This window comes from Barbatula barbatula (assembly GCF_947034865.1).
Source record: "Barbatula barbatula genome assembly, chromosome: 16".
Taxonomy (NCBI): Eukaryota; Metazoa; Chordata; class Actinopteri; order Cypriniformes; family Nemacheilidae; genus Barbatula; species Barbatula barbatula.
Window position 1 is genome coordinate 10,047,912 of NC_136779.1, and position 23,740 is coordinate 10,071,651.

Consider the following 23,740-nt stretch of genomic DNA (forward strand, 5'->3'; position numbering starts at 1 on the left):
GGTTATTTTTACCAAAAGATCTATTCAGCAACATACACATAAGCAGCCGTTTAACTATAGAAAACCCTGAAACCACTACCTATTCCAAAAACATGTGCTAACAAGCCTGTAGTCTTGGCTAAAATCCAAACTAAGCATTTTACCCAAAGGGCAGACCCAAAGTTGCCTTCATCATCACCCAAATTTCACACGCCCCGACCAAAAATAAATTTAAAGTGGGTTAAAATAACATGATTGGGTGGACCAGCATAAAATAGAAAACAATGTTTAAGTGTGTGACATTCAAGCACACAATTGTTATACATGCTGAAATACATGCACTTTTTCAGGAATCAAAGCTCAAACACTGAATAGTTCTTACTCCTTCTTTGACATAAAAAAGCAGGATGTGACATCATCTATTAGTCACGATCACTCTTCCCATGGACTGTAATGTGAGCGCCTTAAAAATGCATCACTATTGCATTGCATCATTGCATTGGGATTTTGTGCAGTTGGTGAATGTGTGTTCTTTACTTTCTGTCTCTATTTATTTAGCAAGTCAAAAAGAAGCCAAGAAATTGGTAACGGAAAGTAGAAAATAGGCAAGTAAAAAGAGAGCCAGAGATAGAAAGTAAGAAATAAGGAAGATGAGAGGGTTGCCTCAGGCCCCAAATACCACAGCTTCAAAATACACCTGCAATATCAAAAACCTCAAAACACAGATGGTGCTTTCCAGAACAGGAGGAATGTGACGAAAAAAGCATGCGCATATGTTCTTGTGGCTGGGTCATTTGTCATATTGGTAATTTTTTTAAGAATGTCCATACCTTATCTCTCTTACTTCCACATAAACAGCAGTATCCATACATCCACCCACTGATTTACTATTCTAACATTTACAATTACTGTTTGTGGATTGCTAAGGAAATTGTAAGTGAAATAGAAAAGTGTGCTGTGGAGTGGTGAAGGGGTTTATGTCACAAATGTATCTCTGTGTGCATTTGTGCAATCATTTTGATCCTCCATGGAACATAGAATAAATACACTCCAGCCGAAGTACATTTCTGAACACATGCATGTTAATTATTTATGCTAACACTTCTAGCATCTGCAAACTTTAAAACAACTTTACAGAAAGACTGTTACCTTGGTTGCAACAACATGTCCTAAACATAAAATACTTTTCCAGAGTTTCCATCCCATGAAAATAAAAGCACCAACCACATCAGTCTAATCAGATTTCTCTCCGTTTGTAATGTGGTCAGGAGTGTTAAGAACCACAACCACTTTCATCTTCACTTTATCATATGCTTCTTTGCCACAATTTCCACATCCTCATAATTCACCCGCTTTCCCCTACAGTACCTCTTTTTCCGTATCACACACACATATAAGGAGACGTGTGAACAGAGAATGATTAAGATCAAAATTACAGAAATGCTGAGAGAGAGAGAGAGAGAGAGAGAGAGAGAGAGAGAGAGAGAGAGAGAGAGAGAGAGAGAACTACGATAAACGCTTTCTAAAGTGCCTGAGGCATCCGCGTACCCCTACGTTGATTCTGGGGTCTAGAGATCATCTTGGTTTACATCAGAGACACTTGAAATCTGTGTGCTCTGATGGGGGATTTGAAGTACGAGCTGCTCCTTCATGAAAACAGACACTTCTTGAGTGTAACACAAGGGAAAAAAGCAAAGCCAATATCTCCCCCGGCTATGTCTATATGAAGCCCTGATGGAAGAACAGCCTCAAAGGAAAAAAAGAGCCGTTGGCATGCACCACCACTTATTCATGTTTTTCTTACAGATTTACAACTCCAATCATGCTTCAGAGCCTCAAGAAGCATGGATGACTGACAGCTCAGGAGAGACAACTTATTTGTGTGTAGTAAATACAGTGTGTGACTGTGCAATTTTACAACTAATACACACGTTCATTTATAAAAGAGGAATATAAAATCCAGGGGCGAGATTATAGATTGTCCTGGGACATCCCCAAGACTGCCAATGGAAACTGGACCTTGAGAATCTTAGTGCATAGAGAAAAAAACTGTTTGGATGTTGTAAATGGTATACTGTTACAGTCAAAACTCTTCAATAGTCCTGAGGAAATGTGGACTGAAGAAGAAATCTGTTCAATTTAGGTTTTTTATTACTGTAAGTGAATATTTTTGTTTAACATTCTTTCAAAATCAAACAATATAAGTATGTTTGGGAGTGTAAACTATTTCAAATACTCAACATTTTTGAAATATTACAACAAACATTCCACATTTTAAGGCTGAAGATTAATATAAGAACTCTCTACGGTTTGTGGAAGATGCGGATGATCCAGCACTGGTTTTGCATACCCATCAAAGCCTGCATTCAAGCTTCAAACATTAAATATCAGTCAGAGCCGTGGGCATGTTCTGACAATGAATTGTGGTACTCATGTGAGTGATTATGTGTTTAAACCTGACTTATTACAATACAAGAACATATTCCCACAATAGTTTGCTGTGTGTCATCTGTAAATCTTTTTGACTTTTTTTTATGTATCACTTGATGTAATGGAGGATGTGGTTTGGTATTCATTATGACAAAGACTTTCAGTAGCAGCTGTTTACAGCTGTGTCGGACATACACACACAGAGACATACAGCATCCTGAGGCAAACTATTACAAACTCACTCGAGACTCTCACTGTCTGTCTGTAAAAACCACCCTAAAGCACATAGTTTAGACTATGACCACAAGAGAGGAAAGGCAGCTTGAATGGGAGTGAAAGTCAGGCTAAAATTAAAGAGAAAGATGAAATGTATTTACACTATATTAGAGGGCACCTTTATTCTAATAACCTTTTTTTAAACACTGTCATTTCAAACCTTTATGACTTTCTCTCCTACGCTGAACACAAAAGAAGATATTTTGAAGAAAGTTGGTAAAAGAACAGCACTGGACCCCATTCACTTCTATTGACACAAAACCAACGCAAGTGAATGGGGTCCAGTTAACACTTTCTACAAAATATCTTCTTTTGTGTTCTGCAGAAGAAAAAAAACTCATACAGGTTTAAAATGACAAGAGGGTGAACAAATGATCACAGAACTTATTATGTTGGTGTGAACTATCACGAATGCTGATCAGAGATTTCAGTTTAGCATTCAACACTTGTTTAATGCTGTGTACTGTGGTTTATTGTGTCACGTTTGCATTAAATGTCTGTTTTTTAGCACTAAATGTTGAACTTGCAAAGATTTGTACATGTGCACTTTGTGTAGTCTGCGTGATTATGTCTTATGTATGTATAGCACCATGGTCCTGGGGGAATGTTGTTTCGTTTCACTGTGTACTGTACTGTTTATTGTTGAAATGATAATAAATTCCACTTGAACTTGAACATGGAATTCAAGTAGTTCGGTCGCATTTAAACAAACTGTATGGTACATTGACAAAGCAGTTGAGCTTGGAATCAAAGTCTAAACATAAAACAATGGAGAGACAAGTTTAGCCAAGTAACGGTTCTTCTCAGTTTATTTTCATATAATTTACAGGCACCCTTTCTCTCATCTCGTAATTTCCTGTCTCACTCTCAGCTGTTCCTGGCATGTTGTAATATACTATATTATTGTTTCATGTCATCACACTCATCTCTTGCATGTAATTTTGTCAAAGCACAAGATGTTACTATGGCCTTAGAGTTTACCTGTGGCCTACAGCACTACTCTGTGATCGAACTGCCATGTCTGAAGCAAGAAATAACCCCTCATTACCATATGGACACAGAAATGTAGAAATAAATAAATGTAAAAATAAATAAATGTGAAAATGTAAACATTTCGAAATACATATATATAAGCATAAATGCATAAAAGAAATACAAAAATGTACAAAAAAAAATATAAATGTTTTCATTATTTTTATACAATTAATATCTGTATTTATTTATATTAGCTTTTTTACATTTCTTCATGGATATATTTTTGTATTTATTTATTTTTGGTTTTTGGCAGGATTGGGCTTCCATAAATTTCAGAAGTTCAGTTGGGGTGACAGAAATTGTGCATGCACAGTAACGTTTGTTTATGTTGTTATTAGGAAACCATAAATTATCATATGTATTCTTATTGTATATCATATAGAGAAAGTATTCAAATATGCATAAATGTACAGTCAAATTAAAAACTTGTATACGATAGCAGATGTTACAGGTGTACAGTAGATTAAAAGAATACCTCACCCAGAAATGAAAACTCTCTCATCATGTTCTAAATTTTCATTTTGGTTGAACGGTTTCTTTAAAGTGATGATAATTGAGTCCATTTTGAGTTAGGTCTATCCCTCTTAACATCCTATTAGACAGTCACTTATACTGCTGCTACTGCTGTTTTTCACTTCATCCTCAAGGTGGATTGTGGGACCGACACTGGCAACTCATGGCCGCAATTTGGTGGATTTTGTTTCCATGCATTCATTCCACACTTACATCTCTGCCAATTCAGAGAAAGACTAATCATCTAATTTCACAGGCATCCCCCAATAGACAACCCCCCTACTCACACAAGAAACAATTCTGTCCACATGTGCACAAGGCAAGCAATGATGTCACTATCCCATAGCAATCAGACATGGGAGCATATGTACAGACCAGTCATCAAGCTGTAAGAGACTCCCATCTCCTGTGGCCATTTTACATGCATCGTGATCATTTAATAAAGGTCTATGAATTCATCCGGAGTTTCGCCATTAGATGACCCCACCTTATGTGGGTTTGTCACAGAATTCTTGAAATAGCCTAAAGCAGAACCAAACAGACTAACACAGAACATACTATATAAAGTATACAACATGCCTGCCTTTTCACCTTATATGTAATCAAAACCTGCCAATTTCATATCAAACTATTTTTCTCATGGTTTTCATTGGTGTCTTTGCCAGATCGACATAAAAAAGCCAGTAACATCAGCATTTACTTAAGAATCGAAGGAAATTAAATTTTTAAAGGGCGGGATTCAATAAAGTAAATAAGGGTTTTTGTTTGTGCTTTGGTTAGGAAGAAGAACACCCTGACTTGAACCTCCTGTTTGTATGACCAATTGTGCGGTGAAAGTTCAACTGAGGCTCTATCGCTTATTTTCCCAGACGGTGCCTCACCAACATCCACGGACACAGAGAAGCACAAAATGTTAAGTCACACCAATCTAAACACTAAACTGGCTATTGATCAAAGCCGCAACCAAAGCTTTATCCACATGCTTATCCAAACGATCACATTCCTGACCATGCATTTGGCCCACCACAACCTGTTCCAGTAGATACTTATTTTCTTTACCTGTTTCAACTGTTTTGAGACAGTCTGAACACTGACATATGAGATGTAGAAGGTTTCTTTGGTGGCTTTTTATGTTTCTTATTTTCTCTTCTCAGTGCCAGAGTTTTGAAAAGCCAGCAATGCACAGGATGGAAGCTATTGTCCACCCCATTGTCAGTTTTTCCCAGAGGACTACAGTTGAGTTATCCGGAGGAGAAACAGGCGCATGGTTCAAGACCCTACAAATAAACTTCCCTTTTCAGCAAACTTCCTCTGAGTTTGCAAAACATTTCCATCTACGAATAACAGGATTAAGCACAACTAAGGAACCGTACTTCAAAGGGACTTTTGCACTGACCTGCTTCGACTGGGACTCGAATCATGCATGGGAGTCAGACACGCCGCATTGTACCAGTGAATTGAAATCCCGTTGCACTGACAACGTTTCATTTTCATCTTGAATCGCAAAAAACATCTCATGATTTATCCACAATTTTCCAGCTTAGTTGTATTCACTCCATAAAATCAAACAAACTGAATTTGTTTACCATAATTGTGACCCTGGATCACAAAACCAGTCTTAGCACGGGAACATTTTTGGTAAAAGCCAAAAATACATTGTGTTTGTCAAAATTATAGATAATTTTTATGCCAAAAATCATTGTGATATTTAGTAAAGATCATGTTCCATAAAGATATTTTATAAATTTTCAACCCAAAATATATAAAAACTTTCTTTTCGTGAGTGGATGGCCTGCTACAGTGCCTCGGATTAACAACTTCAAAGGCGATTTTCTCAATATTTGGTTTTCTTGCTCCCTTTACGTCCAGAGTTTACACTCTTGTATCTCCACCAGATATTGTCCCATCTTAACAACCCATATATCAAAAAATGATGTAAAAATCTCAATTTCGAAAAACTGACCCATAAAACCTGGGGTTTTGTTGTCCAGGGTCACAATTCAGCTACAGTATGCGCTATTCACCCCTCCCCCCTCAGCATCATCTGCGGCCCGGGCTCGAGACGCCATCTGATACCTCAAGGATCGCGCTATTCAACACAAGACCCCCACGAGCGCTCCACATCACGAAGTCAGCTTGTCGAGATGCCTCGTGCGCCTTTGTGCTCACACACAGTTTAAAAACAATAAAACACCTCATGGCAGCTCCCCAAAATGCATAATATCAAGACAGAAAGACATCAATGCAGAACGACACGGCTGTGGTGTGTTGTTTATTTGGCTTTTATTATAAAAACAACAATGAAAAGCAAACCGAGCACACTTACGTTTACATGGAAGAATTCGGCCTATACTGTTATAAACAGATTCTTCTAACAATTGTACAAAGTTCTCGAGGAATGTTCATTTGAAAGAGGCACGTCCTTTTCAATAAAATGCATGTTGAAATAGATATATTAGGAAATATTTTACACGCAAAATCGTCCATAACGGATTAATAGAAATAGCTGTGATGTATTTGTAATAGCAACATCTTACCTTCCCCGTTATTTTCTGTCATTGTTTTGTTACAAGACGACAATGGGACTGTCCTGTATCCGCCACTGTTGTTCCTCTGCCCCGTCCAGCTTCCTCAGATTCACATCTCCGCTCAAGGGACCGCTATCCTGCTGTCAAATCTACCTGTGACTGACAGGCACGCCAACCAATCAGGCAGCGTCCTGCAAAAACCGCGAGCCAATAGAGCTAGGAGGCGTGCTGTTTAACGTCTCATTTCTAGCCATCTCTTTTTAAGGATCTGCGCGACTACACCTTTTCTTTGCAGAACAACACTTATATTAAAGTAGTTGTATTTATTGAGATGAATATCAGTTTTGAAAGACATCGTGGGCGACAGGCTGCATTTACATTTCCCCCAATTCATACAGTACACAGTCACATGATAACACATAATAACAGTTATATTTACTTAGCATACAAACAAAAAATATTAAGCACACAAATAGGAAACTCAACAAAAGTACTGACTATTACCACAAATACAACTTCTCAAACATTCCTTATATGGAGATAATAAAATAAAAATGTAAAAACTGGAAAGCAGCTTTGAAAACTTTTGGGTCAGCGGTCTAGGTCACAGTATGTCTGAACAAAGATATATTTACAGAACACATAAAAAGCACAGGATTTTTAAATATAGGCCTACTATTTTAAAAGAAATGCTAAAAGAATGAATGCAGACGCAGTTACACATAATAAGGTTATTTCAAGCGATGCAGAACCATTTACTCAAAATCTTAAACACTGTTCACAACAACAAACCTTTTGTAAAACAGTAATGTTAAAAGGTCTTCATCGAAACATTCAGCCAAAATAGTTCTGCTATGGCACGGTTTTCTTCAAAAGTGTATGACCTGTCTAGTTTAATTCTGACTTAAGGTCTGCTTTTAAGGTTATAATAATGCTGTATTGTATCATGCATAAGATGACAAAGCACACTCACCCAGTCTGAACTATTGGACCGTTGAACTGACAGCTAATACCATACACGCCCACACGTACCCTTTTCTCCAGCTGTTTAAATAAGATTAACACATCCGTTCTCTGCAGCTCAACAATGTTCATCTGGAAAGGTTCCCTCATACGTATTCAGACACAGTCAAATGCATGTACACTACAGACCAAAACACATTCATGTGTTGAAGACAAGCTTTACTGTATGTTTCCCAAAACAAAGGATTTCGGGATGACCGGTGATTGCTTGAAAATGTTTACATTATGGTCTTACAGAAAAACAGATTTCTATGTGCACACAAGTTGGTTAGAAATACTTTTACAATCAACAATGAAGAAAAACAATCTAGCGAGCTTCCCAGTTGAGAAGTAAAAAAAAATGCCATGATTTTATACAAGATAAAGGCATGTTATACATTTTTGTTTAGTCAATGTGTTTTTTGCTGAAAGCTCATCTTTTAGTAATATAGTTACACAATTGAACGAAAATACTTTCAGTTTGTTTTTAGCAAAAGGAAAAAAAATTCAAGAACAATTGAACATTTTGAATGAAAACAAACACTGATTTCAGTCTCAATTACCAAAAGATCTCAAGAAATTAAACGTCATCATTTCACTCTGAAGTTCAATACCGTATTAAGCCATTACAAGATGCTCCTACTATATTCTGTGCATGCCTAACAGGGTGACAAGATCAGAGTAACAGACATTTATTATACTGCACACACATTTAACTTTAAATAAAAACAAAAGTTGAACACATTCAATCGTATTTGGGTGTAAAATGAAGCGCCACTGAACTGCATGCTTTATTAAGTCTTGTGTTATATCAGGCTTGATAACTGCTACAGAATATTTCACCTTTGGCATGGCTCCATGCTAAAGTCAATGCTTCAATTATTTGCAAAGAGCAAATCAAATATCCAACAAACCTCAGTAATAAATAAAAAAGGTACAAAAATATTCTGAAGGGTTTGCTTTGCTGTGAGAATTGTATAGAATAATGTCAAACATGAATGCATTGTCCGATGCCTGATGTGTTCGATTAGATGATGCTAATATTATATCGCGCAACGTATAGAGAATATGTGTTATATTGTCTTATTGATAAACTTGGATTAACTGTCATATAAATCCAATAACGTATCTCACATTGACCTGAAAAACGAAATAAAATACATATTTTAACAGTAAAGGTTACGTATTTTTCCAGCTATCAGCGCTCACAAGAACAGTAAGGATTATTTAACGCATCAACTATAAGGTGCTTTGATCACAATATAGTTGACTCCTTGCTCTGACTGAGTCTTTGGTCATGCTAAAGCAATGAATGAAAAAGCTTCTGTAAAGCTGATATTACATGATTGATATTACAGTCCAAGCAGTGGCTGGATATTTGGAGGACTGGAGAGAAACAAGCAGAACAGAGTGACAGAGAAAGACGAAAAAAACAGAATATGAGGTGAATTCACGAAACGCTCACAACCCAGGTGCTAAACACGACGGAACACCATTGCACTGTATTTACGTTAGGTCTCTTTATACTGTATGTAGATAACAAATGGTGCAATTTATTCACAACACAGAAGCATATTGCTCTACTAAATTAGAAATTAATTTAATTTAAAATAGAGGTGTTGTCTCGATCGTAGCAGAAATTATTTGTTAAATTATGATGAAAAGCAACCGTTATGATTTTCTTAATAGCATTAGATCCTGGAATTACAAGAACAACAGTTGTTGGAGTAATGCTGTACATTTCCAGTACAGTATAACAGAGTATGGTGGTGTGCCACACCCCCTAAAAGACCCAAATGAGAATTGTGGCATGCAAACTGTGTTCAGCACAGATTATTTGGCTGTGTTTGAACGATTGCATAATCGATGCACCAGGCGCTAAATCAACTAAAATATCGGGCACTATGAGGCATACACAATTCATTCAGTGAATTCTCACCCTATGAGCAGACAAAGTTTTTAAATAACATTCATAGCAGCCTAAAAATGGCAGACAATGACACATACAAGGAGACATCTATATGGACAGACAGACAGTAGCACACAGCTTAAAGACAGACTTTTAAGTATAGCTGAACGGCCACATTTATCAGCAGTAGAAAATGTAAAGAAAGGGGCTTATATCAATATTGAGTGCGAGAACAACGCAGCAGTCACAAAGACAACCCAGGAGAAACCAGGAGAGCCGTGGAGAACTCCATTCAGTTCTGACTCCAGTCTCTCTGACATCAAAATGGCATTCAGATCGCGTGGTGAGGCGTTCGCACACGAAGCTAGGTGACAAACATTGTCAGCGTTGTGAAAGCGGTTCGACGTACTCCGTCGTACTCGGCGTGAGATGGGATGACAGCAGCTATGCAGCAGAATGGAGGTGCATATATGTTTCTCACTCTCGTCCCTCCTTGCACACAGGGCGCGAGAGACTGGGCTTTTTTCTTCATTTTTGCTTTCCTTCGAGAAATTCGTCACATTTAAAATAAGCGGGCTTTCTTCTTCATGTCATTTTTCTTCCACAGGGCCAAACGGTCAAACTGTTCAATGGTCATCCCAAACACACTGTAGAAGTCCTCTGGTGACAGGTGTCTCTGAAATGAGTAAATTAATGAATGAAACTTTTTTTACATTAGGGGTGTCACTGTATACCAGTATTGTCAATAATTGAGAAATTAAAAACCATGCCTATTAATGCTGTGTTAAATCCACAAGTGATAATATTGTCATTAATGCATCACCTGTTTAAAGTTTAAAGTTTTGCCTTAAGATGGATACACAATGGTTACAGAAGGAGGAAACCCGAAACAAGCTATTCAAGTTGAATTTGACTAAGAACATTATTTGATCATTTAAAAAAATTAAATTAATACCGTGATAACATCTCACTGTGAATTCTTTTGACCACAAAACAGTGAAGTTAACTTCTGAAAATGTGACCATACAGAGATTTCAGGGTCTTTTTCGCAGGAGAAATATCTGAGACACAGGGGACCTCAGGAAAAATGTCAATTTGCTCCATTTAATCTCATTGATGTATAATATAATTACATCTCACCTGTGATTTTACATTATAAATTATTAAACATCTTTGACAACATATTGAAGAAAAAAATAATCGAATGTAATACGATTTGCCATGACATTTTGGTATAAAATGTTGATTGCACCATTGCCAGAACCATCAACTAGGCCCTATATTTAGACAAATTATAACCTGCAAAAGGTAAAAAATTTTAGTACTTTGCAAAGTATGTACTACGTAGGTAGAATAGCTCCATGCTATAGTCAATCAACTAGGCCTTAAATAACCCTGTCAAGGCCTACAGAAATCTTAACATATACTTCTGCCAGACTTCTAAGACTGTGTTTATTCTGATAACAATATCTGGATGGAGCCAACGTCAATATAAATGAAAGACAGAGGGAAAAGTGACATAATCTCAACAAATAATTACAACCATCTATATGCATGTGTCAATAAGCTTTGCGATTGTTGAGGACACTTTTTACACAATCAGGGTTACGAGAAGCACTGTGGTGACCTCAATTTGGTTTTAAAGCATTCCAGAATGGATCTGTATAAATCTTTATTCTTCCAGGCCCTGTCGTACGGGGTACTGTAACACTTGCAGATGTGTGGGTATCTTTCACTTTTCCAAACAGATGCTGGAACAGATGCTCTTTGGAAAGTTCATGTCCCCCGCTGTGAAACTGTCTCTAATCACGCTCAATTCAAACAGACGTGACAATGACCCCTTATATCACGAGAGGGTTATATAATAGACTAACACTCGCATTCATTTTGAGATATTGCATTTTCGACCACAGCACTTCCAAACGAGTAATAGGGAGTGGGATCTATAAATCAGTATCTCCCGTAACTCACACTGAAGGTAAATGCGGGCCAGACATATATCTTCCCTTTTCCATTTAAACTAAACCCACTAAACAGTGACACAATGTTCAGGAACACAGAAGATATATTATGTGTTGGCCGTGGGCATGCGGACTGTGGTCCAACAAAGCCAAAGCATCTGCAAAATAACCTCACGAGCATCCACACACACAGGCAGATGTGCATTCATGCATACACACAAACATACACTACGAACGCCACGTCTGGCTGCCTTCTGCTGTTCTGTGACCCAGTTACAGATGAATGTTGACAAAATTATAATGAAACACCTAATTAACTTAAATCCAAGAACTGGAAGAGAATGTGTGCTCCATAATGAAGAAGGTAGCACAGCTTATTTTTTAAGGCAATATCATAACATAAGTGTCATCAATCATTAATATAATTTTAGTTTGGGATGGTACTGGTTTGCTTCAAAGTTTCAATGTTGTCACACTAGTAAACAAAACCTACCAAACATAAACTAGCGAAGTAAATCATCTGTATTGCTTAAGAACCAGTCTCAAACAGGCACATTGATAAAAACACAGACGTTTTACCTACCTCCAGTCTGGTTCGGTCCACATCACGTGGGAGTTTTACACGGACCCGGTGAGTCACAGCCAGCATCTCATAGGGGTAAACCTGCAACACACAGACATGTACAAGGAACTCAATTACACAGAGATATTGGCAATTTTAAATATTGAATAATTGGTATCACTTTATGAGCGTATTTTTTTCCCAAAATGATGACTGCTAAAAAATGTATTTTAATTTAAAAATGTAAAAACATTATCGCAACTTACCTTGTACTCTGAGAAGGAGCAGAAAACAGGAATAAGATCGACGAAAACAAATGAAAAGAGGACGACAGAAAATATTACCACACACTCTAAGTATATGAAACAGATGTAATCTCATCCTCTGCTAACGTAAATTCAATTCACACTGACCTCTCATTCCACTCCAGGTGGAGTCCTGGTCTACATCATCCTCACCAAGATCTGCTGCCTAAAAATGACCAAGACATGACGGCTGTATTTAATGGTGAGGTTAAGGATGCATTTTATGTTCACACTGATGATAAAGCCATTTCTGTTCAGTATTTAATGCCACATAGCTCACGCTATTCAGTATAAACAGCAACTATTAGGAGTATGCAGAACCGTAGGAGCATGTCTGAACAAAGTTCTTAACACAGAAACTAGCTGCGGTGACCTTTAACCTGAGGAAATGAAAGAAAAACTTTCACAACTAACGTAGACAGCAGCTTAAGTCCTTAAGGGTTGGAGCCTGCTGGTGTGTCTGGTTACAAATATGGATCTAAGAACCACTCCTTTTACATGACCCGTGGGTAAAGTAAGAGTGAAGAAATGTGACACAGAGTCCAGATCAGAAATAAAGAATATTTTAGTTTTCAAGTAGTTTATTTTCCTGGGGCGAAAACAGTTGCTGCACACTGCCACCTAGTGCATGGGATAGACTTGCAGAACACAAGCGTCAGAGATAAAAAATCAGAATTTGATTTGTTAATAAATGAGTGTGTCTGGGCGTTCTACAATGGAGACGGATTCTTCTTTGCAGTGGATACGCTAATGAGCCATCCAGTGTGTGGTGCCAGATTATATTTCAAGATGAAAGTGAAGCATGGAAAACAGCCAAAGGGTGGGAAACTAGACGTGCTCCTTAAAGCACGCAAGCACACGCGCATTAACACGGAGATCAAGACATCCTGAGCGAAATTTTCTAAACTGTCGGAGATGTAATGTGTGTCATGATCCATGTGTGTGATTAGGCCATCATATTGTGTCCCTAGATTTGGCAAATCCAGCCAGGATCAAATATTAGGATTCTTTATTGCTGAGAGAGGGAGTGACAGCATGTGACCACAGCTCACGTATGTTCCAAAACACGCAGAACGAAAGATCATAAACAGATGCACAGTCTGAAGGGCTTGCAACATGTTTTCCTGTGTAATTATCCTGATTGAGTATTTATAGACAGATTTACCTTAAATATGCCGTTCCGGCCGTATCCTGGCAATGAAGCAGACTTGTTGTATGGAAAGTCTGTAAAGAAGAGTTCGGTTACACAGTTTACATTTTACAGTATATACAGAAAAAATTAAGAGGCCATTTCAAAGACCATTTTCAGTTTTTTTATTTACTTTTTATAGGTGTGTGTTTAGGTAAAATTATTATTTTTGTTTCATTCTGTGAACTGCTAACAACATTTGTCCTAAATTTCAAACAAAAATATTGTTTATTTATTTGCAGAAAATGAAAAAGCAGGTCAAAATAACAAATAAAAGATGCTCTGTATTTATCAGACCTCAAATACTGTAAAGAAAACAAGTTCATTTTCACTTTTAAGCAATACAACAGTAATATTTGTACGTGTATTTGGGAAAAGTTCAACATTTATATTTATTGTTTTTTATCACAGTTTTCATGTTTCTTGTCTCTTTGACAGTTTTTCACATTGCTGTTGAATGACTTTAAATAAATATAAATTATCTTCATTTTGTATGCGGCGGTATATATTTATATTCTTTAACTAATTTCTATTACACAATTTGATAAAAGTAATCGTTCTTCTTTTTGCCATTTTCAAATCTCAGCTCAGTGGTTAGAGCATGGCGCTTGCAACACTAAGGTCACGGGTTCGATCCCAGGGCATTGCACGTATTCAGAAACAAATGTATAGTACAATGAAATGTCAGTCGCTTTAAAATAAGAGTCTGACAAATACATAAATGTAATGTATTACATTTCGATTGTGACATTATTTAGATTGTTTCCTTACTGGGTTGGGACATATCAGTGGGCAAGCTATGGGTGGAGGTTCTGGGGTCCATGTCTGGGGACTGTCCATCGATGTCTCCTTTTAGGTTCATCCAACTTGTTCTGGTCTAATGACAAACAAACAAAAGGCAGATATATATATAAGCCAGAGAAATACAACTTATAAAATAATTTCTTAGTTTGGAAATCTAGACTCAAAGTTTATAAATTTATAAATCACCTTTCTGTCTACGTCATCCCCATCTTGCCAGGAGGTTCTCGAAGCTGCAGCAAAGTAAAAAAGTTTAAATAAGGCCTAATGGAAGTTTTCAGTGTTTTTGAGTGACACTGACACACATTACACCATGCAAGATACAGTACAACGTCGGACAAGGACACACAAAAAAATGTGAATTAACATACTGTATAAATCCCATAAATCATATGTCACTAGATTTAATCACTCTAGCCTGATTTGAAATGATCAAACAGATCTCAAGATTCATTAAAGGAGCAACAGAAATCAACAAGCATGTGAAGTTACACAACTGAATGCAATGTCAAAAGGATTAAGGTGCTATTCAGGAAAAAAGATCCAAAGAACCGATCATGTGATTAATACCTCCACCACCTAATCACAATGAGCTACAGAGATGCCTTCAAACCAATCACAATGAGTTACACAAATGCCTTTGACTTGCACTGAACCATTGAGTTACAAAGACACCACACGTTGTTTAACATCTAAATCACAAGACCAAGAGACAAATGAGACACCGTGGGTCGCAACCGAGAAATTAGTATATTTGGATGAAGAGAGGCACAAAACGAAAATACAGAACATGTCTGACTGCTGTTTCCATGTCAGGCTAAAGCTGTACTAGAAATGTACCGGTACAGGATTAGATCTTGTTGATGGACACATATCAAAGGCACCCTTTACAGTAAATGTAACAACAGTAAATGCATCCAAACCAACTATGTGAAATAGTTTTCATAATAATACTAGAACGATTATTTACTTCCCCTTAAACAAATAAGGCATTTTAATGACATAGTTTGCCTTTATTTCTATGCATGTACAATGAATGATCAGTGAAAAAATGATCAGTGAATAACAGCTTAAAATTGGTCCGTTCCTCACACAAAGCCATTGTACGACTTCAGAGGTTGGGATATTTATGACACTTTGAGAATACTTTAAATATGAGCTTTAATGAACAGTGAGATTCACATGTGGTCTGTATACTGTATGTATAAACATAAATGTACTGCACCAAAAAAAGACAATTCTGTCATCATTTACTCACCTTCGAGTTGTATACATTTCTTTGTTCTGATAAACACAGAGAAAGATATTTGGAAGAATGCTTATAACCAAACAGTTCTTTGACCCCATTGACTCTCATAGTAGGAATGATACATTTAACAATATTTTTAAGAATGAAGGTCAGCAAACAGTTCTGGGGGACTTTTGACTACCATTGTAATTTTCTTTCTAGATTAGATTCAACTTTATTGTCATTACACATATACAAGTACAGTGTAACAAAATCTAGTACACTGTACTTCTATGGTGGGCAATGGGGTCCAAGAACTGTTTGGTTACAAGCATTAGTCCAAATATCTTTCTCTGTGTTCAACCAAACAAAGAAATGTATACAGATTTGGAAAAACCTGAGAGTGAGTAATTCATGACAGAATTAAAATTTTTGGGTGAACTATCCCTTTAATTCTATACTGATTTCTGTATGACAAGTACTTTGTCAAATTCTAACCTTTTGGGGAGATTTGTAATATTAACAAGGAGCTGAAATGGAAACCAGCAGACAGAAGAGAGGTCAAAGGTAAGAGGGTTCCATGGCAACAGCTACAAATGGTGACATGCATATGTGCATGCAAAGAGACACTGTTGTACGAAAACCGGACTGTACCATTGTGTTTGTAGATAGGGGGTTTTCTATAGATATTATCTTTGACTTTATTCTCTGAGAATGGAAGACAGAGAGAAAATGTGAGCTGAAATGAGAGGAAAAGCAAGAGAATAAGAAAGAAAACATGAAGATATATAAAAATATAACAAAAAGCATGGGTTATCATAGAATGGAACTGGGGCAAAAGAAAGGGCCAAAAATGCTGTATACGATCTCTAACAGATTCAAGATGTAACATCTCATTTCATTATCATGTCCGGAGATTTTCACGGTTAGCATGCAACCATCAAGCAAATTCTTCTTCTTCTTCATTGAGAACATGCTGTGCCAGAGACTCCAGCTCTGTGTGTACGTATATGTCACCCTAAAATAAACCGAAGCCAAAAGGAAAACAGGCAGATAAATGGTGTAATTGCAATGACACAATATCTTAATAATTTACTCCGTGTGTGTATCTCTGCAGCTTGTTTAGATCATCCCAACCTCACGTCTGCTTCTAAGCCATTACTTCTAGGAAAAATTAGTCATGTAATGAAACACATGTGGGTCATTTTAAGAGCCGTTTCAGCTTGTGCCAGCACTGGAAACAATAGACGTCATTAAAATGGACAGAAAACACATGACAATGACACTTACGTTTATTTGAATCATCTACAGGACCAATGAGAATAACAAATGTGTAATAAAAATAGGGTTTTGCTTAAAACAATAAATTACAATTCCATACGACTGACGCGAATCATGCAACGAATGGAGTGTGCAAACATGGCCGTGATCAGAAAAAGGTTTGGCAAAACATGGCTTAGAATTTTTATTTTCATACAAATAAACTGCATACATGTCGTCGAAAAAGAGAGGATTTAGCATTATTCAGAACAATGAAAGGATGTGAAAAAGATCAAATTAGGTTTCACAGCACATAATACAAATGCTGCTTTAAACAAACAGCTGAGGAATAAGAAGGACTAAAGCAGGCCTACCTGGGATATGGAAATGTCGTGGGGCAGCCACATACGCAGTTGACGGAGATTTGCCATCAGAGTAGGTGGAGAGACTGGGGGTGCTCCGCCCACTTTCACTGCCTCGGGTGGGTAAAGGTCACAGCAGACACAGAAGAAGAAGAAAGAGAAGAGTAGAAGTTTGACTTTTTGACAGATCACAAGCCTCAAATTATGACGCACAGTATTTTATGCCGATATTTTAATATGAAAAAGAAAGGAAGAGAGAGAATCTCTCAATCTAGCCGAATTATATTTGTGAAATGGTGCAAATTGGCAATTTCAGTACATTCAATAATAATATTTATTTTAATATAAATTTTAAACGTATTCTCTGTCTAGTTTATCTTTTCCTCAATTTCACACACACGCCACACAGTTTCATTTAGAAACATGCAAACACTATTAAACACACAAGTGCTGTTAGTCAAATTTTACCCTGGATTATGGGAAAATCGTCCATCATAAAGAGAGCCTGTTTAAACAGTGAATAGAGATACACATCCGTCTCAATACGAACACTTCATTGAATGTGTCGAGTTCTGCTAGCAGTAATGCATCTGCAGTATTCCATGTTTTTCTTCTGACCCATGATAAGATCCAAGTATACAAGTGCCAACTTCACAAATGACTATGCTGGTCCTTAGCCAAATATAAGTCAATTGGACGGTAAGTCAATCATAAACAGAACTCTCCAAATACAACCTCAACCCTGGGTTTACACAAGACCGAAGCTTCTGCCGCCGAGACCGGCAAACCAGTCTAAAATTACAGCTCCTCAGTTTACCCCTTTAATCTTTTCCTGCGAACTTTATTCCAGCTCTGTCTACTTAAAACAGAGAAACCACAAAACCGAAATCTCAAGTCTGATTTATAATCAGTGATGTAAAGAATTCGCTAAGACTGCGTTTGCTCGTTTTTTCAGGAAAAGTTATCTGGCATTATAGGCTATGTTAAGTTTTTTTTAGTTGGACTTTCTGAATTCAACTTAAATTGTTATGCTGATAATATCATTGCAAAAATGAAAAAAAACACATGCACTTTTGAACCTCAGGGTATCTCCACTTCTAAACAAACACCAGTAGTTCTCTAGTTGTAAACATTGATGGAAAGAGCGTGCAAACGTTATGTTTGATAAAATGTTCAAAAATGTAGAATAATAAATGGAGAAATGACAAACTGAATGGCAACACTAGCACAAACAAACAAACAGTAACTCTCAACATCAAATGCATTGTGAGAAACAGCACCTTTTCAACATCCACAACATCAAATACCACCAAAATGTGCATTCTGATTCTCATCGTACATCTTTGTTCATAAAGTTACTCTTTCTACTAAAATATGAATATCCAAAAACTACAGTATACATTTAAAATCACTTGACGTTCTGTGCAAACTGTTTACAGCCACAATAACAACAAACATAAACAAAAGGGGAATCAAGACTGAACCTTGCAGTACACCTAAAATCTTACGTCACTGTAACACACTGGTGATAGACATTTAAAGAGAGACTAGGACCAGAGGGGTTTACCGTGAGAAGGCAAATTGAGGTGCAGGGCTGTCCTAGGCCTACATTCAGACATTCCCTCCTGTTTGAATCCTGTCTCAATTCCTGTTCAGGAAAGGTTATGAAGGATACGGTAGTGATTTCATGTCTGCATATAACGCAACATAGTGCACGCAAACAGTTGCAAAGTTTTAATTGTTAAGGGACTCAATCTGTGGCTCAGTGTTGCAGTCCAGAGAACGTCATGCACTTTGTGATGTTAGTTGTTTTGCTAAAACACCCTCATTTGCAAACAAGGGAAGTTGTACAAATAAAAAAATTCCAAGCACACATTTAGGTACACTGCACTAAATTTCACACAGGTAAGGCACTCGTTGGATTGGTACAAAGCCTTCCCGGAAAGCTGTGGTACCTCTGATATTAGGGATGTAGTTGTGCTGTTGGAGAAAAGCCAGGGTAGTGGGGTTGAGGGGCAGGGCAACACCACAACTCCCCGCCTGTGGAGTGTTTCTACCACTGCTAGAAGGGAGTGGGGAGGAGTCTCTGGCAATGCCATGGGCATTATTCCTACCCGAAGTCGGCACGTGCAGTGTGTTGGAATAATCTGGAAAGGGGTTATATTTGATGCTCAGACAGTGCCCTGAGCAGAGCCACAACCCGAAAAACAGCCGTAATACAAGATAAGCAACTACACATAAACCCCAATGATGCTAAAAACATTTCGATCGGCAAATCACTGCCGAGTTGCTGCAAAAAGCGTAATTTGATACGATCTGCATCATATCAGTGATTTCATTTCAGAATACAGCACTTTGTTTAATGGATGTAGGAAAACAGTTCATGACTCAAGATCTATTACACCAAACATACTGAATAGATTTGCATGTAGATACACAATTAGAGAGATCACATTCAGGAGTGTCTAAGTGAGCATCAGTGTGTACGTGGAGGGATACCTGGTCTGCTATAGGTCTGTGGTGAGCGGCAAGGTGTATATCGGCCGTATCCTCCTAATGAACTGGTGGAACTTGGGCTGGAGGGCCTTCTCTGACGGGGAGACTTTTCCCCCTCTCCCTAGAAAACAAAGGGAAAGAATTTCAGCCTGCAATTACAAGACTCAATTTACTCACGAAATGAAATTAAATGGTGATCACTATGGCACTGGGGCATACGGGTGAAAACAAAATGCCTGGAAAGGAAACAAAGACTAATGACTACATAAAACCACTACCTGGCTATAATCAGTACTCTATTACTTCACAGTAATAGCCTGATCGTTGGGTGACCACAAGACAGAGATTTCAAACTGAGGATAATGACGAACACACACCACTGTGTTGTTCATGACATCGAACAACCACAATGTTCACACAGGACACAAGGAATCACAGAGACAATAATAGAGCCTGGTTCTTCATGTCAGTTCTACTGTACCTCACTTGGTGTAGGGGTAAGTTGCTGGGGTGACTGTAAACAAAGAGAGCAAATGAGTAAGATGGACTGGAATGCAGTGACAGAATGTACATGAATAAAAAATAAAGCCGGCATGACTGTAACTACTGTAAGTTTGAAAAAAACAATGCTTTTGTTAAGGATAAGTATGAATAATTGACCACCAGTCAGGTGTTACAGCATCTAGTCGACTGGTTAAAATATTAAAGGTGAAAGCAGTGCAAAAGGTTTTATACTCTATAAACATACAGATAAGTTTTTTATGTGCACTGATGGTCACAGTTACTTTTAAAATGCATACTTTTATTTTTTTTAAATAAAGTTGTTACCTTATCTTAAAATGGTTACTCATGTTAGCTAAACAAAACGAATTATTCAATTCACATATAGATATACTTTACACATCTTTGGTGTAAGCTCTTTTGTCACAGTTTTATTTCTAATACTCATTCATTCATTCATTCATTTTCTACCGTTTATCCGGGGCCGGGTCGCGGGGGCAGCAGTCTAAGCAGAGATGCCCAGACATCCCTCACCCTAGACACTTCCTCCAGCTCTTCCGGGGGGACACCGAGGCGTTCCCAGGCCAGCCGGGAGACATAGTCCCACCAGCGTGTCCTAGGTCTTCCCCGGGGTCTCCTCCCGGTCGGACGGGCCCGGAGCACCTTCCGGGGAAGGCGTCCAGTAGGCATCCGTAACAGATGCCCAACCCACCTCAGCTGACCCCTCTCGATGTGGAGGAGCAGCGGCTCTACTCCGAGCTCCTCCCGGGTGACCGAGCTTCTCACCCTATCTCTAAGGGATCGCCCAGCCACCCTGCGGAGGAAGCTCATTTCAGCCGCCTGTATCCGGGATCTTGTCCTTTCGGTCATGACCCAAAGCTCATGACCATAGGTGAGAGTAGGAACGTAGATTGACCGGTAAATTGAGAGTTTCGCCTTGCGGCTCAGCTCTTTCTTCACCACGACGGACCGGTACATCGACCGCATTACTGCAGAAGCTGCACCGATCCGTCTGTCAATCTCCCGTTCCATCCTTCCCTCACTCGTGAACAAGACCCCGAGATACTTAAACTCCTCCACTTGAGGAAGGAACTCTCCACCAACCTGAAGTGGGCAAGCCACCCTTTTCCCTTTTCTAATACTAAGATATAATAAATTGTTGTTATCCATGAATTTTCTGATGTACTTTTTTTTACAAGCAGGCAGAAAGTAATAGTAAAGCACCCAATTACAGTTATTTACTTCCATGGTTGAATATTACGCTTGATTAATTTCGGAACTTTTTAAATTTAGGAATAAATACTTTCATAGTTACTCAAATTACTCAGTGTCCATCTCTACTTTTTGGCAAAGCCATGCTGGAATGATGCTGGAAGATGGTTAGAGATTAAAGATGATGAGATTTAAAGATGATGTGGTTGTAATAGCACATACAGTAAGTACAAAAATGCTGTCGACAGCATATTATGCTATCGTGGATAATATTTTCTTTCTTTCTTTCACCTGTAAAAACGAAACACACCAGCAAATAACCCGAAAGTTACTCCCACTTTTATGACACAAGGGTGTGTGTTCGTACCTCAAATGTTCTGTCCTCCACAGGGTAGCTCACATAGGGAGAGTATGAGAGCATGTCTGGCCTGTCAATGTTGTAGATCGCTTTGATTTTAGGAAGAGCGGCCAGGTCCTTGTAGTCCAAAAGTTCATCACCCAGTTTTGCCTTCAGAAAGAGGATATAAGGCAGATGGAACAAACATTACGATATCATAACAGTTGCCAAACATACAATTTTTTGTGGGCTTGTGTGTTGCTGCCCAATGGTGGTGCCTCCATACAAATGAAAAGCAAAAACCAGCATACATCATAATGCATGCATATAAGAACAATAAACAGTAAAGACAGCTAAATAAATATTTTAAATGAGAGAAGAAAACACCTCTCAATTTTTTTATTTGTTAGCTTTTAAACATACTTGTCGTTCTTGTCGTCATCAAAATCGATCAAAAACTATGCAAAAAATACTTATTATCACTTTTATTATAAAATAATATTATAATAATTGCTCATTTGGGTGCAATAAGTGTTTTTGTGTTCGGTATGCTTGACATAAAATCTGTGTCCTGAAGCAAAACCACTTCAGCAGTATAAAATAGCTGTAAGAGAAGCACTTACATAGATAATTCTGCTCGGGGAGCCTGACGTGCTGGATGCAGGAGCAGAGGTGATGCTCTCTGAGGACATTCTGGTCACCTGGAAACAAATGCAAAGTGCGAAAAAAACAAAAACACACTAAAGCATAAAGGTGGAGCAAACAAGTAAAAAATTGTGCTTTATTCACCTGAATTCAATTATGTTCATACTCATATATCAAGTGACCATCATGTTATGATCATATCAGGCCATTGGTGAGTTTATTGAGATTCCTGTGGGACTGTTTCTTTTGTGTAAATGTAACAATAGTTTCACTGAAGAATAGTTAGAAAAGTCGACTTGTTTAGTGTTTTGCCAGACACTGCTTGTTATATCGAGAAATACACAAATATAAAGCACTTCTGCAAATCAGACTTTTTAAAAACAGCAACAAACACTGTACAGAGACAGTGTTGTGATATTATAAGTTCATTAGTAATGCATTCATTGATCCAAGTATATTTATATCACTGCATCAGTTCGCAGCATGTAGCGTATAGAGATTCTTTAATCAAGAGCAGGTGGGTGTGGCAGTAGTCTACGGTGGGCCGCAAGACCCAGTTTGGACCTCCATGAGCAGTATTAAAGCTGAAAGCTGGTTGGGAGGTACAGTAAGCCCATGCAAAAGGAGAGGGGCCGCATGTCACACACCTGCTCAGGTACATTGGAATGGAGATCACTGAGCTGAATCCGCACCTGTTTCTGCAGGGAAAGGGTTATTATATTGAAGGGCTAGCTCATACTGCATATCACCTTAGTATGCAACTGTCTAGATTTTCTGTTAAAAGTCTAAACTTTTGCATATGAGCATGTCAGGCACCTAAACTAGAACCATACTTCATTTGAAACAACTGTGTGTGTGTTTGAATTGCCACTGTAGCTATTATTAAATCCTACACCTGTGCTGACTATCACTCTAGTCGCGATTATAGATACAAATAACCTTTATGTGCATTAAAGACATATTCGTTTCAAGTGTCTAGGGGGGAATTCAATAAGAATAAACTGTAATGACTACTGTTGTCTTTTATTTGCATACAAAATCTGGGTTGTTAATGGTTGATTCACTTAAGGAATTATACAAAAGGTTCCACACCAACAGGGCTAAAATCTATTGTCAAATGTCTATTTTTCCAATAGATTTAAACTATGGTGTGATTACTTAAGTAAGGTTAAATTCTTCCCTGTTTTCAGACAGCGTTTTAGTTTTTCT

General features: G+C 37.9%; 2 protein-coding genes across 5 annotated transcripts in view; both read right to left on the minus strand.

Annotated features, from left to right (window-relative positions):
- afap1 (actin filament associated protein 1) overlaps positions 1–6,906 on the minus strand; it is a 47,363-nt gene extending 40,457 nt beyond the window's left edge. For 2 of the 4 annotated variants that reach the window (XM_079476034.1, XM_079476032.1), the window contains exon 1: positions 6,771–6,879. In XM_079476034.1, coding sequence (XP_079332160.1) covers positions 6,771–6,792 — 22 coding nt within the window. In that variant the 5' untranslated portion in view covers positions 6,793–6,879. Of the gene's footprint in view, positions 1–6,770 lie in introns of all 4 variants that reach the window. The other 2 variants (XM_079476030.1, XM_079476036.1) reach the window with 2 other exon arrangements.
- A 1,021-nt stretch (positions 6,907–7,927) lies between these two features.
- ablim2 (actin binding LIM protein family, member 2) overlaps positions 7,928–23,740 on the minus strand; it is a 43,832-nt gene continuing 28,019 nt past the window's right edge. Inside the window, 14 exon segments of the mRNA XM_079476039.1 lie at positions 7,928–10,348; positions 12,217–12,297; positions 12,603–12,612; positions 12,614–12,666; positions 13,666–13,724; positions 14,461–14,566; positions 14,680–14,723; positions 16,373–16,426; positions 17,353–17,454; positions 19,840–19,957; positions 20,318–20,350; positions 21,917–22,057; positions 22,510–22,587; positions 23,179–23,229. Coding sequence (XP_079332165.1) covers positions 10,235–10,348; positions 12,217–12,297; positions 12,603–12,612; positions 12,614–12,666; positions 13,666–13,724; positions 14,461–14,566; positions 14,680–14,723; positions 16,373–16,426; positions 17,353–17,454; positions 19,840–19,957; positions 20,318–20,350; positions 21,917–22,057; positions 22,510–22,587; positions 23,179–23,229 — 1,044 coding nt within the window. The 3' untranslated portion in view covers positions 7,928–10,234.